The sequence below is a fragment of the Sebastes umbrosus genome, chromosome 16 (assembly GCF_015220745.1).
Source record: "Sebastes umbrosus isolate fSebUmb1 chromosome 16, fSebUmb1.pri, whole genome shotgun sequence".
NCBI lineage: Eukaryota > Metazoa > Chordata > Actinopteri > Perciformes > Sebastidae > Sebastes > Sebastes umbrosus.
Window position 1 is genome coordinate 25366070 of NC_051284.1, and position 16020 is coordinate 25382089.

At 40.1% G+C, this 16020-nt stretch overlaps 1 protein-coding gene across 2 annotated transcripts in view; it reads right to left on the bottom strand.

Annotated features, from left to right (window-relative positions):
* Positions 1–3502: 3502 nt before the first annotated feature.
* Positions 3503–16020, bottom strand: part of frmd6 (FERM domain containing 6) — a 31672-nt gene continuing 19154 nt past the window's right edge. Inside the window, exons 5-14 of one of the 2 annotated variants that reach the window (XM_037746386.1) lie at positions 15406–15482; positions 15109–15295; positions 13486–13641; positions 13156–13221; positions 12297–12365; positions 8396–8570; positions 7591–7899; positions 7337–7474; positions 7054–7145; positions 3503–6102 (exon numbers count right to left, since the gene is read on the bottom strand). In XM_037746386.1, the coding sequence (XP_037602314.1) occupies positions 5800–6102; positions 7054–7145; positions 7337–7474; positions 7591–7899; positions 8396–8570; positions 12297–12365; positions 13156–13221; positions 13486–13641; positions 15109–15295; positions 15406–15482 (1572 nt within the window). In that variant the 3' untranslated portion in view covers positions 3503–5799. The remainder of the gene's footprint in view (positions 6103–7053; positions 7146–7336; positions 7475–7590; positions 7900–8395; positions 8571–12296; positions 12366–13155; positions 13222–13485; positions 13642–15108; positions 15296–15405; positions 15483–16020) is intronic. The other variant, XM_037746387.1, reaches the window with a different exon arrangement.

Sequence of the window (16020 nt, forward strand, 5' to 3'; positions counted from 1 at the left end):
GCCCCCTGGTAGCAGGTAAAAAAAACCCTGGATGAAATAAAAGCAAAATTAATAATCCTTATCTCAGTTTGAGAGGCACAATGGGCCTGATGTTACCGTCACTCTGCTAGAGGAGGAAACAGGAACAAATACAACACATGCTGTTCACGAGTCAATGCTAGGTCAATAGTGTCACCTAGATTTATGAGGTAAATTTAACGGATGAACTTTACTTCACCTGAGGGACAACAAGACCAGCTAGGAAAACAGATCACTTATGTTTCATCAGCATTAAGCTGTTGTAGCCATCCAATATTATGCTGTTATAATTAATATAAATGCAGTTAATCCATGCTTAAATAAAAGCTCCCACAGTTGAAATGTGTACTTTATTGTCCAAATACCACATTCACTCAGGATATAAGTTAAAAACATGTATATTATGTATATAATTTACTATACCTGGCAGCCCCTCTTATCTTATTTTGACCGACCGACTGTGCTGTATTTTATATTTTTTGTAGTATATGTTTTCATTTCATTTGGATGTAGTGTATTTTGGCAGACTAATGGATTTATGGCATATGAAATGTATTTCTCTCGATCAGCTAAATTGTATGACATCATAAAGTTTGATTTATGTTAACAGCACTAACAATTAAATTGTCTATTCGTACATGGTAAAGTTAATCTATTTTATCTGTAGTTTGGGATTTATCCAATAATTATCATTACTGTCAATGTGGACTTTATTTATTATAATTTATTTTAATTTGATTTTAATTTAATTCAATTTAATTTAATTTAATTTAATTTAAATTAATTTAATCTAATTTAATTATTTCTTTTCTTTTCTTTGTATTTATTTTTCAAAAATATATTTTTATTTTTTATTCTGTACACCTGATGTTATTCCCATTAATTTATTACAGAAAAAAAAAAAGTCTATTTATCTGACTCATTTTCTGTTTTTTTGTTGTTGTTGTTGTTGACGACATAATACAATTGTCTGTTTGAGCTGATGCATCAAATCTAAAGTCTACAGGTGGTACAGAGTCAAAAGGACAACAGGACAAGAAGAGCCCTGCTGGTGTCTCATGTGTGAAACAATACCGCCCCCTTCAGGCCAAACTGATGCTCACATGTGTGAACACCAGAGGGCAGCACACACTAATGAAACATTTTGGGGATGTGATACAGTACCTCCAACAAGGACCAACATAGAAATATTCGTATCTAATAACCACATCTATTATATTCTAAGAGTAGTTTTAGTAAATATTTTGTGTGCAAAATACAGAATATGTTTTTTAACGGTGCAATACTCTGTCAATAATGCTGTATTTATACTGTACATTTATATATATTCAATTTATACCATTCTTGCATTTATATTTAACACACCTAATAGAACCAACTTCTCAGCATTTTGTATTTACTTATAAGCATTTTGTATTTACTTATTTGCACTGTGGTTGTATGTTCTACATTGTATGTCTTAATGCAAATACCTGTACATATTTCATGTTTACTATATTCTCATTTCTTATTTTTTTATTGTATTACTTATATTTCTTAACATATATTGTGTTTATACTGTAGCATTAAGTGCAATATTGTAGCATTATATACATCATTTAAATGTTACTTACTCCTTTATTTTTATTTTCTTACATTTTTTTATGTTTATATAAGAGTAATTGTAAACTGTCCCCCTGGGAATCAATAAAGTGTTTCTGATTCAGATTTTATATTTGTTATTGGAGAGAAAACTTTCCTGAGTACATTAAAGGCCACAAATAAACAGAATGGAAAATCAATGTCCTTTTGTATTTATATATTATATTGTTATAATAACAAAAAGCAAATAAACTGCAACTTAGCACAACTTAGAAATCAACACAGAACAGCAGAACTTTGGCAAATAAATGTACCTTTTTATTGGATATTGAGGGCATTAGTACCAAGAAGGCACGGACCAGACTTCATAATAACAAATCTCTTTTTTTAACTACAGGGTGACAAAAAAAAAACATTTTTTCCTGAAGGGAGATCCTTTCACAGAAAGGATTATGGACACAGACATACAGACTCTTACTCAGTGTAAGTATGACCATATATTGAAGTCAGAAAAAAGGGAGTTAGAACACATTATGAAGACTTTAAGGACATGGGTTATGACTGTATGGCTATGTACCTTAACACATACTGTTTTAATATAAGAAACATCATTGTCCATCAAAATATGACTTTAGACATTTTCCATTAATGAGTAGAAATAATTATAAGTTTAAAACAGTGAAAGAAAAAAAAAACTGTAAGAAATATAGAAGTTGTTTTTAATTACATAGCATTATCAAATTAGTGTATTTGTTATGTAAATGTGTTTTTTTAAAACGTTGTTCAGATGCCGTATTGCCAGTTTGTGAGAACTGTGGGTTTGAATACACACGGGGTTAATTAAAGCTGAACTGGGATGAAAATAACAACAGTGATCTAAAATAAGTCTTGTAGGAGTTTCACATCCTACAGCTCGGCTTAGCCACGAGTTTGACTGTATGTTTAAACACGTCATTGTTTGACAGACTTCTTGTAAAACAACTCTGTGAGCCTCGGCTCAGCTCAAGACGTCAGCCAAACAAATAAAACATTTAAATATTAAAATCATAGCGTCCCGTCTGCAGAAGACATGTAACACAGTGAACACTAGACATTTAAAGGAAAAATTTTACATTTTCTTGCAAAGAGTTAGATGAGAAGATTGATACCTGTAAATATGAAACTACCACCGGCAGTCCGTTAGCTTAGCTTAGCATAAAGACTGGAAACAGGGGGAAACAGCTAGCCTGGCTCGGTCCAAAGGTAACAAAATCCTCCTACCAGCACCTCTAAAGCTCACTAATTAACACATTATATCTATGTTTGATCCGTACAAAAACCAAAGCTATCAGGTGGTAATTAGGTGGATTTTGTTACCTTCAGCTAAAGCCGGGCTGGGTGTTTCTCCCTGTTTACAGTCTTTATGCCAAGCTAAGATAATCTAAGATAATCGTCTTCTGGCTGTAGCTTCATGTTTATGAGAGTGGTATCGAGCTTCTCGTCTAACTCTCGGCTAGAAGGAGTAATACATGTATTTCCCAAAATGATGAACTATTCCTTTAATATCACACATCAGCAGAATCCAGTCTTTTTCAATTAGTGTTTCTCAATAACTTAAAGCATTGGTTCCCAACCTTTTTCCTTAAAGGAGCCCTTTTCTCTCATTGAGTAAACTGACGACCCCCGACTAAGTGACATATTTCATGGATATTTCATATTATATTCAATGCATTACAATAACAGTACAGAACAACTGATAAACTGTACGATTAACCCAAATAGTGAACGCAGTAACTGCCTGAAGTTTGTGTAAAACGAACCATTTGGATGAATTTTGAGCAGATTATTTCCTGTGAATATTGCATCATATATGAATTTTTAAGGATCTATTAATACAATTCTGTCTGTATTATGTTTTTTTTTATTTTTAATAATCATACACACTTAATAGGCTTATTTTTTGACAAATTCAGTGTTTTTCTCCTCTATTAGGTCTTTGGTTGTTTTAACTGCGTACATTTCTAATTCAGGACGAGGCTGTTAAGCAGAGAGGGAAGGCTCTGTGGATATAACTTGTGTTCAGTTCTTCACCTGTTTACATCTTAAATAATAATCCAAACTTTTAAAATAACAATTTCATTTAGTTTTCTTCACAGAAATGAATGGAATATATAAAAGTTGTCTTACACCCCTTAAAATCACGAAGGCCCACCACCCCCCGGAAAGTTTTGGCAACCACTTATGGGGGTCGGAACCCCAGGTTGGGAACCAGTGACTTAAAAAATCATTTTAACCTCTTGGAAAGTTGTAAAACTAGTTCATTTTTTGTGGTCATGATAAAGTTTAAGCTGCTTTCACATGATCAGCAGTAAAATCGCTCTGTGCTGGCTGTGCCATTGTTTTCCTATGGGGAGACCCTTGGCGCGGCGCACCGCTAGAATTTGCTGCGCTCAATGTTTAAATTATTTCAACTTTGAACATGGTTGATGCTGACCTTTAAAAACCGCAACCAATGAGAACAGCTGCAACTGTTGTTGTTGCCTAGAAACAGTGAATGGCGTTCCTTGCGCTCTTTTTGGTGACATATAGCCTCTGCAAGGCTCTGCGCCCGATCTCGTGGTGAGTGAACAGCCAATTTCTTATCATGTGAAGGCAGCTTTATGGTGCTCCTAATTCAAACAAGAGTAGAAGAGTAGTGTTTTCACCACAGAGAAGCTAAAAATGTTATGGTTGTATCTTTAAAAAACAAACATGATATTATTGATTTAAATCCGCCAAAGCTGTAACTGTGACACTTTGATTTGAGCTGCATGATTTATGAGTAGAAACACCTTGTTGTTGGTTTTAACCTGCAACAACTTCCTGTCCTGAAATAACAGATCCCGTCAGCTACAACCGGCTTCAGTTCTCTTGAATCTTACTGTGAGATTAAAACGGATTGAACCAGTCTTTCTTGTTCAGCTCCACGAACATCACCTGCTCTTAATACTGTCACATACATTTGCTTGTAATACTGACTGACATTATAAACCGCACGCAGATTAACTGTTCAACATACACAAGTCTGGACAATTCATACAAAAATACAACATGTAAAGAGATTTCAGGCAAAACGAGAGGATGAAAAATAAAAAAAATGTAACAAATTCCAGTTTAAAAATGATGAAATGAAAAAGGAGACAACTAAGCAGAAAGGAAGACGTACATGTTTGCATCAAAATGTACGGTTTGTTTTGGCCGAAGGCCAACCCGGCTCCATTTTGAGTCTAGATTACAGGGAAGCTTTTGTGGCGGCAAACTCGACGCAAGTCAGGACTTGTAGGAACTTACTCGACCTCATTCCTCCCGGGAAACTCAGTCAGAGTTCACAGGACATGAAACAGTTTGTGTCTTTTTTTTAACATTTAAGATGCTGAAGCTTGAGCTTTGAATTCTGATGGCTTGGGTCTTTAAAAATGAGTAAGGTGAGGGCGTGTGATTGTCAAGGCGATGGTTTGACACCTGCATAGTGTGATGAAGGCACATCGGGTGTGTGTTCACACGAGTCCAGTCTGAGAGGGGGGGGGGAGTTGGCACACTGCACTTCCTGTTGAGGTCAAATGAAGTGGCGTAGAAGAAGAAACCAAGCGTCCTCTCAAAGGATTATGGGTTCATCATCCCTCCCACCGTGTTTTTATCATGGCTGCACACTGAGAAAAACTTTATTTCCATTTCTTGTCTTTGGTTCGTAGCTCAGAGTGATTTTGTCCTTTGTTTCCTCCAGAGAAAAATCTTTGATATGCTGTTCATGTCTGTGCATGAGTCTGTCTGCTGTAAGCCGACACGCACACACACACACACACACACACACATACACACACACACACTGTTTATGAGTTTAGGAAGCAGGCAAACACAACGTGTGGTTCTTGAAACCAGTTTGGAGGAGACACATTTGAATAAAAATGTTATTTAAAAGAAGATGACACGATCCCTTTTGTTTCCTTTCACACAGGGGAGCAGCTCAGGTTACGTTTTAAAGATGCAGGTTTCTCTTGAACCCGGTGTCCGTTCTTTAAGTTCCCTTTTTAGCCTCCGTGTTTATTTTGTGTTAATCGTCTGATAAGTGAAGGGACAGCCGACTCGTTGTACTCATCCTAGAAACCGCCTCTCTCGTCTCGTTCCCTGAGGGCTGAAACATCTCCACGTTGGAGCAAAAAGGTCAACTCGTTTCCGCCTCTGTCACACCACGAACTCGGGGACCTCGTCGCTGGTCAGATCCAGGGAGAAGTACTTGTTGGTTCTCTTGATGGGAAACGGGTGCTGCTCGCCGAGCATGCCGGCGCGCTGATCGGCGAGGCCTTGATAGCCGCCGCTGCCGCCGTCGCCGTCGCTCAGCTCCTGGGCGCAGCCGAACGTGTAGCTGTGAGCGGTGTCCTGGCAGAGCTCCGCCCACTGCAGGCAGTCCTTCTGGTAGAGCCGGACGTCGTCCAGAGACTGGCTGTGTCGGTCGGTGGAGGACTGAGGCTTCCTGCACGCTGACGTCTGCGGGTGGAAAACAACAAATCAGATATAATGAAAAAAGCTGCAGGCTACAGAGTTAAAGGAAAAGTCAGCCATCAAAAACATTAAAACTCTTCACTTTGTAATCATACTGTTATTAACTTTCCCTCCTCTATTATACCTTCTGCTTTAAGCTTGATTTATAGTTCTGCATTAAGGTGTTACAGTGTAGTTAAGTCATGTAGCTGACGTGTGCCTCCTTGAAAATGTAACAACATGTTGTGACTACTACAATGTAGAACTAATAGTCTTCTTTTCAGTCATGAAACAAGGCGGACCATCCCACTTGTTACTCGTAGGGGTGTAAATCACAACTTTCATCACGATAAGATATTATATCAATACGGTATTTGCTGATATCAAAAGTCTGTCACAATACGTTTTTGATTTGATTCAATTCAATTCAGAGGCCTGCGATCGATAGGAGACGATATCATAGTCATGTATATTTAACACAGTTACATTTATATCAACTCAAAGCAACTAAATTATGATTTGACAATTTTATAACTGGGCTCTTTCAGACATTTAAATGAAAAACATTCGTTTTAATAAAAAGAATAAAAAACATAATCTCATGTTTAAGTGTAAATGTTTTTTATTTTTTATCAGTTAAGAATTTCAAAATAAAGGCGTATCTTAAAGATGATGATATGTATCGATGTTTTCACTCTGCATTGATGATCATTGAAACTATGTATCGATCCAGATCGATGGATCGTTACAATAAATAAGAAAAATAAACTGAGACCAAATGGCAAAATAGGATCCAAAATAACATTGTTTTCCCACAGTTAATTCACTTCAGGGTGGATTTTCCTTAAATGCATTTCTCCAAGCATTACTGGGTGTCTTTGGATGTTGCCATGTGTTGTGTATTGTGCTAATAAAAGTGCACGTTACTGTAAATCCCATGAATGAAATGTGTATTACCTGTGGTAGAGACTCGATGCTCTGTCCTCTCATCTTGACGACGGTCTCAGAGGAGCTGGAAGTGGAGGAGCTGACGTCTTTGACTATCAGTCCTGTGGAGAACAGATGACAACATTTAGCTACAGAAAGAAACAACAGAATGAAACAACAGCTTCCCTCGAAAACTAAGAATAAATCACTATTTACCTTCTGCATACATTACAGTTCACCCTGGGGGAGTCTTAACTCAAAGTCTAAAGTGTAAAGAGGTAAAAGTAGAGGAGTAAAGACAGTGAGACAGCACCTGTACCTGAGTATCCGTTTGTCTGATCGGGCGACATGGTCAACATGTCCTCAGTGATGTGGATACACAGCTCCTGGTCCAGAGCCATCTCATGAAGCTCCTCGTAGTCTTTGGGGTCGTCCACGAGCATCTCGATCTCTGAAGGAACAAATGTTGTCTCAATTGTTACAACTCGTGTTGTAAAGTTCTTATTCTATTTTTTTCCTCATTGTGTATCATTGCTGATCAACTCAACATCAACTCCCCACTCTCACCGTCATCATCTAGTATGCGCTCCTTGCCGCTGCTCTCGATGCCGGAGGTGTGCGAGCTCCCGTGGCTGGTTGTGGACGAGCTGCAGGTCCGTAGGGGCCTGTGCGGGGCCTGACCCGGGGCCCTGAAGCTGTCCGTCTCGATGCCGGAGGTGTGTGAGCTGCCGTGGCTGGTCGTGGAGTGGCGGGACAGGCGTTTGTGATGAGACATGCTCCCTGCGCTGCTGCCGCTGGCCCGGGAACGTTTGTCCAGGTGGTCCATGTCCAGTTCGAGAGCGTCGCTGATGTACGACTCCCTGTACTGCTTCTTCTCTGAGAATCCCACGATTAAAGACACGTTTTAGTATTTATAACAGATTGGAAATAGTTCAAAATGTTACTTCCATGTGCAAAAACTTGAAACCCCCTAAAGCTAAAGTTAAACATTTTGGGAAATTATTTGTTTTTCTGGCGGATCTTTAGATGAGAGGATACTACTAGCATAAAGACTGGAAACAGGTGGAAACAGCTAGCCTGGCTCTGTCCAAAGGTGACAAAATATGCTTAACAGCATCTCCAAAACTCATTATTACTTATTATCACATTATGTCTCTTTTGTTCAATCAGTACAAAAGTGCAAAAATGACAATTTGACATTTCACAGAGGGTTACTGGTCCCTCCTCTGTGGTTTTTCTGACAAAGTAGCTGCTCAAGGAGTTTTTGATGTAGTATTAAACCAAAATCTTGAGGTTTACAACGTTTATGTTATTATGTTTTGACACACAAGGATATGAAATGAAAGCCCGATATGAACTTGCTGGAAAATACCTTCGTTTTCCTCCAGCCGGCGGACTTGTTTGAGAACAGGCTGCAGGTTCATGTAGAGCCGGTGGCTGTTGCTGAGCAGCTGCAGGAGGTGACGAGAGCGTAACGGACAACCTGTGTAGTACATGAGTTTACGGGCCGACGGCAGACCGTCAGGAAGGATTTCAAACTTCTTCCCCTGAGAAAGTGAGAGGAGAAAAACATTGATTATAGGACACTGTGATTTATAGCAGTTAATAATATAAGATTAAGAAAAAGGAATGTGGATTTTAAATGATGATTGAGTGCTAGAAAGGCCAGAAGGCAAACCTCGGAGGAGGGCCGAGGTCTGTTCATGAAAACTATTCTGCAGCCAAACACAATGCAACAATCAGTCCATGTATCTGCTCCTCATTTCTTCCTACAGACTCTGAAACTGAGCATTTTTGAGGATTTTCCAGGGAGAGGACATGTTGGCGGAATGGACGGAAAAACTAAAATGGTGGTTTTGTGCTTTCTCCCGCGCTTTCTGGCAAAGGCCGGACCCAACAACAGCTGTCTTTAGTGTCAGCGGGGTTGTTTTCAATACAGACCTATAAACATTTCTGCTAGGGTTTGGACTTTCAAAGGCGACGGGTGGGTTTAAAGCCCTGGAAAATGCAAAGAGCTGCATATTTCTGACCACAAGACTGAGCTTTCCTTTTAGTTAACCAGACGCTTTCAAAGAAACCAGCTTCATCCAAGTACGTTTAAAGCCTGTGCATAGGTAGGGAAGCACATGGGTATTCGGCTTTGTACTATCGGGAAATGAGTTCATAAAAACCAACTGACATTTGCTCATTGACAGTGATTTCCCTATAAAAGATCATTTTCTCTGGGCAGAGGTATCCTTGAGGTTGAAAGATTTCCTGCTCAAATCCCTGGACCAGCAGGAAAACTCTGGGTGGGAAAATGAACTTGAGAATTTGTCTTTGGCCACATCCACACTAATACGTTTTTATGTGGATAACTTTTGCTACACTTACACTTAGCGTCCACACTACTCCAGCGTTTTTGTGCCCCTAAAACGGAGACGTTTGAAAATGCTGCTGACGCCGTTTTAGTTTGAAAACTCCGGGGTTGCATTTTAGTCCTTACGGGCAGAAACGATGGCGCAGAAACCCACGTTTGCTTCTTGATTGGGTCTTATCAGTCACAACGTGTCTTTCCCTGATTCCTCACGCCCCTATCACGTGACACTTTTCCAGAAAAAAAACAAACATCTGCCGTTATTACCATGCGACTACCGTGCGACTACCAGTGATTAATTCAACATGGATAACAAATTACAGGCGTAGCTGACCTTGATGTCTATGCTACCAGCTGTTGTGCAGATACATTCTGCATGTTATAATGCTGCTACTGCCTACATGTGCAGGAGTCCAGCGGCATTATCAGCCCTGCGAGTGGTACTTTGCATGTTTGAGGACATTTCTATGTAGGTTTTAGGCATTTTTTAAATTATTTTGCCTGTTTTAGACATAAAAACATGTATATATAAAGGATAGAGGAGAATGTCAGTGTTCCAGGTGTATAAAAATGATGTTGATGAGCCTCAGTACCATCAAAATATGTTTTATTGAGTGCAAAATTAAGAAAGAGAATATTTTTATGGATCATGATTTGAGGGAGTCAGTTAACTGTCGCTTTCTGCTGCGTTCATCTCAAATCGCAATTACTGTAATTATCTGCCTTGTAAATCTAAACATCCAAGTCATAGTTATTGAAAAGCTCTGTTATAGTTTATCAAACAATATGATAACCAACCAAACATGGACGCCTCATATCAGCCAAATTCCATCATTGAAGGAACTTAATAGAGCTGTCCTCGACCAAAGAAATACTTAGTTGACTTAACACTCATTTTGTTGACTAATTGATTAGTTAATTTAATCGACAGATCTGTAAAACTGAGTTTCTCCACAAAGAATCACACAAAAGTACCACTTTAAGTTTCTTAGAAATAAGTCATTCAGCATAAAAATGCATAAAAAATGACTAGTCATCTAAAGAAATATTAGTCGACTCAGACAAAAACGACTATGATTAGTCGACTCGTCGACTAAGAGGGAGGAGCCCTAGAAATTAAACCCAAACGTTATTGAAATAGAGCTGTATTATCAAAGCAGAGTATATGTAATCCTCACACAACTAATTCTCCAGTCATACAACAGTCTTGCATAGACGTACGCAAGTCATAAACAAACTGCATTTATCAGGCTCTTCTGGTTAAAATAGTTAAAGATCATTTAAAATCCAAACATGTTGATTTAACGGCTTCCCTGCTGGTGGTAACTCTATTCTAGACCAAATCCACTCAGCAGCAGACTGGTGTCAAGTGGCAGATGGTTATTAAAAGGTGTTCGGACGCCACTTAGAAAAGTTTCTTGTTTCATGCAGTACACATGGTCAGTCCATCTAAACTCCGCTCAGGACAGCTGGACAACTTTTCCCCCCTTCCAGCGAGCCCTCCCTAACAGGCCACACACATCGAACACTCCCCGCATCACCCACAGGGCCGTTTTTATCCAACAATCCATCAAAAAGACCAGTGACCAGAGAGGCCACTGGCGAGGTCGAGGCAGAGGCCCAGATCAAACATCACGGGACACGAGGGTGATTACTTCATTTCCAGGGGGAGTAAATGAAACTCTCACGGGCTCAAGAGGAGCATACATGCAACTTTGTTTTCTCTTATTGCATCAGAAACACACCGAACAGAAAATGTGCCCCATCCTTCTTGTAAACCTTGACACAAAGACGAGCTAAAGTCATCCCGGCCAAATATCCTGAATACAAAATCCCCCCGAAACCATCGCAACATCTGGTGTTTATTGACCCGCTCGTCCCTCCGCCCTGCTCCGCGCTCTGGCTCGCTCGGCCCGTAGCTGCAGCCGTGGTGGCAGCGGTGTTGGATGACGTGACTCGTGGGTGGGGTGGAGGAGAAAGCCTGTTATTCAGGAGAAGGGTGGGACGGGCCCACGAGAGGCCCTTCACGTCCACAGTGAAACCACTGCGGTTCACTCTCACGACGCTGCAGACGGCAGACGCGAGGAAACCACCGAAAAAACAAGAATGAGGAAAACAGGATGTCTTTACCGTGAACTGTGTGGCAGATGCGACGGTTGTTTGCACCAAAATTAGGCTGACGCTCGCCACAAAACCCTCTGGGACGACAAAAAATGTCTCTCAGGGGCCTTACAGTCATGAAACCTGCTTGTAAAGTCCCTTCAATTGTATAAAAATAAAAGAAGTAGCCAAAATTAGAGTTGCAAGGGCTGTTTTTGGTGCAACAGCAGTGATAACTAAGCAATAATGACCCCTCTGGATTGTGATTAATAGCTGCCTGGCAGTAAACGTGAAGCCGTCAGAGTGAAACAGATATATAGTAAGCTTCTCTGCCCTCCTGCGATAACAGAAACCCTATGGAAGCAAATTAACCGACTGCTGCGCTCAGCTTAACGACAGGCTGACTCAGAGCACAGATGAGGAGATTTAACAAGATTTCCATTAAAGGGCACAGGGACACCAGTGATCATTGATAAAAATGTATATCATATGAGAGAAAATACTGCTGCTGATTACATGAAAATATGTATACAGTGTCTGCCTGTGTGTGTGTGTGTGTGTGTGTGTGTGTGTGTGTGTGTGCAGATGCAAGGAAAGTCATCCTAAATCCCTGATTAGTTCCAGAGGACTTGCAGGGCTAAGATAAAACAGCAGTGTGGAGAAAAGAAGCCTTGCGTAAAAATTTCCACGACCCTGAGCAAGAGCTAGGCTTTCAAAAACATTGCCGTAAGATGCTTGGGTGTCGTCATCGCTGGAGTGAATAAAACAAACAAACTGTACCTGAGAAAAATGTGGTGAAAAACGTTGAATGACTCACCACAAACACCAGTTTTCCCACGTTGGTCCAGGGGAAGTCGTACAACAGCTGCCTCACAGAGCCGACATTCTTCAACACAGAAGCACAGACACATCAAGTCAATCATTACAGGTGGTACGTTTCAGCTGATTAAAAATTCAACAGAGCGTGCTGCACCACACTGTGAAAAACCACCCTATTTAGAAGTAACTTTTGTCCGTTATTCAGCTCTGAAAGTCTTGATTTGTTGTTTAAAACAAGTAAGAAATGTGTCAGTGCAGTAAGATTTTCTTTATACTTGTTTATTTATAGCTATAACATGTTAGAAAATAGTGCAAAACAGCCCAGAGCGATTTTTTAAATATATGATGATATTCAATTTACTATATTTTGTTTAATAACAATGTTTACAATATAAAACAGACAAAAACAGAGACTTACTTCTAGAAAATTCTTAAAAGTAGTTTAAATAAAAAAATATACAAAATAAAAAAATATATATTTATTGTATTTCTATTATCTGTGATTACTCTTCTCTCTTTTAGCTATTTCTTTAGTGACTTCTTTTAATGGTGTGTCTCGTCTGTTGTATACGTTGTTGGGGAGAATGATTTGTCGCTTCCATATATGTTGAGTGTGTGCTATGGTCGTGACAATAAAGAATCTTGAAATAATCGGACCAATTCTTTGTCACATTTTACGAAAAATAAACCTTCTAGGACTCAATACAACGGACAAAAATCACTTGATGAGATATAAGACGTTTGCAGTGCTCTTATTTTCAAATTGGGAATACATGAAGCAGGAAACAAACAGCAAAACAGTAAAGTCTAATCAGGAATCAGTGTCTCAAAAAAAAAAGAAAAGAAACCTGCTTTACCTGAAATATTTGGATGCCACGTAAAGTCAGTCCCAAAGTAAGAGAAGCCTCTACTTCCTTCTTGTCCTGTTGAAAGAGATCAAATATGCATCAGGCAAAGACTGAGTCAAATCTGATATTGTAGAATAACCTGAGATCTAATGAGCTGTCAATGCATCAAATGCTCCTTTAGTGAAATACAAAACAAGCAAAGCAACAGAATTTGTACTGCAGCGTTGATATCTGCATTTAGAGAATAATCGTCTTGGACAGAAACAATAATGTCATCTGTGTTGGAAAAGACAGTACAAGAGACTGTAGCTGCTGCACATCTGATCCTCCATCTCTCACCTTGTAGAGTCTGTAGTAGTGGACAGTGACGTCATCAAGCTGGGCGCACTCCTTAATGTACTTGAGGTGCGCCTCCGAAGCTGTGAGAGCAAACTGGTCTTTGTGCATGTTGGGGATATGCCTCAGGATGTACTCGCGGCCGCGCTTGGCTATCACCTGAGCGGGGAGAGGAAGAGGAAGAGGGGAAGTGTCAGGCTTGGCTGCCCTGAAGTTGTGCAGACACATTACAGCAGATTGGCAGCGCAGGTTGCCAGTGAGGGTAATGAAGCTTCCTGCCGCGGGGCAAACAGATGTCAACCTGGAGAGACTCGACGAGAGCCAGAGGCACCGACCGGAAACCCGCTCGCTAAGCTTTGCATGTGGCTTTTGAAGATTTTGTAAGAAAGCTTTCTAAGCACCTAAATCTGTGGGAGATTTACTGTAGGGTAGCGCTCATCATCAAACAATTTCCTGTCGCCGCTGGTTTCAAGTGGCGATAAGGAGGCAGGAGGCTAATTACAGGAAGTGAAGGGCAATCAGACGGGCGTGGCAGTAGCAGCCAGAGAGGTGGATGATTGTGGTGGTGGCGGTGGGGGGGAGGGAATAGCCATGTCAGCCAGCATTTCTCAAGATTAAAAAACAACAAAAGCGTGTGCCACTTCCAGGGACAAAAATAAACTTTGTGTCCCAGTTCCCATTATCCCATATGCTGTCGCTAAAGTGTTTGGTCAGCGTGATTAATGGAAGGTGTCTACAGACACACACACTGTAAACACTGCAGACCAGGACACCAAACACACACACACACAGCCTGAAACACACCGTTACTGTACATTTCAGCCTCTCAGTCAGTGATACAGCAGTTTATTTTTGGCCTTTTTCAGCTGAGACCTATTTAAGTCACTGATGTCAGAAGGACATTCACTGTGACTCACTGGAGTACCAGACAGACTTTCCACAGATGGATTTACCCGTCTAATACGGCAATGTGTTTACTTTATTAACCTCACACTTAACACTACTTTTAAGCTTCTTGTGTATGCCGCAGCCTTGCACCAGAAAGCAATTAAAATGTCATACGACAGCCACATAACTGGGGACCTCTGTTGCATATCAGACCCCTCTCTCTAGCCCCACGTTTCCTGCCAAAGAATTCCCAAAGTTAGCTTGTTCCAGCTTCTCCAGAGTGAGGATTGGCTGCATTTCTCCGTTTAATATCATTATAAATAGAATATCTTTTGTTTTGGACTGTTGGTAAGAAGAGCAAGACATTTAAAAACTCTGGGGAATTGTGATGGGCATTTTCCTAATGAGCTGACATTTTATAGACAGAACACGTAATTGATTAATTGTGAAAGAAATGTCAGATTAATCGAAAAATAATTGTTAGTTGCAGCCCTAAAAGGCCTAGATATTCATGTGCTAGCTATTAGCTATATATAAAGAGAAAATATGTCCAGTTTTGTTTGTGATATTACTACAAGATGTGATCTGGTGCAGAAGGACAGGGAAGAGACGGATGTGGTTTGGTGTGAGGAGGAAGGTACAGGAACGTGGTCAGTCATCATAAATCATCTCTTCTACTCAGATAAGTTCTACGTGCGAGGGCTGAGCCCACATACGGTACTTGTTGGACATACTCACCCATGGGGGGAAGTAGGCTTCAGGTTCAAAGTACTTCCCAAAGTGCTTGTTACGTTTGAAGTTGCCAAGGTCAGCCTGCAGGGCGAAGGCTGCCAGGAGGAAGTAGGCCTCCTCCCGTTGGATACACTGTGAGAGCAGCACCTGTTTCCTCAAGTGCCAGTAGTAGTAGTACCTGGCTGCTCGGTCACTGCGGGGCAGATAAATTAACCGGATTATAGGTTAACTGGTGTTAAACTGAGTGATGTTAGAGCAGGTTGTACAGCTGTTTAATTGTGTCAGTTGAGGGGCTTTACTTGCCTGATCAATCTCCCGTTCTCAACGTAATACTGAGCTCTGAAGTGAATGATCATCGGAGGCCCAAACTGGTCGATGCCCTGGAGAAGAAAGAAGTGGAAATCTTTGTTTATTTTCTAAAACAGGAAGAATTTAACATATTTATATCAGCAGCTAGGAAACTCTGCATGACTGTGTCTCAAGCTGGACACTAGTGTTTACCAGCGAGGCTGATCTGGCATCAGTTTATATCCAAGAATACCAAAGTTAAAAGGAGTGTAAATATCAGTCTCTTTGATTTTCTTCTGCTTGTAAAAGATAAACATAAATACAAATGACTGCTCTACAAGTTAAGATAACAGGTTTATCAATAACAAATATAGTTAATTTTAAGTTAATTGTGCTTTCTGATTCTGTTCAACGTTAGTTTACATCAGTTATGTTTATAGAAAACAGTAAAACAGGCCAATAATTTCATTATGGGACATTAATGTAATGATAAAACATTTTATGCTTAAATTGGATGAGGAGATTAATACAACTCTGATGTCTATGCGTTAAGTATAGAGCTGGAGCCCTGAGGCAATTAGCCTAGCTTAGCATAAAGACTGGAAGTAGCTGGAAACAGTTAGCCTGGCT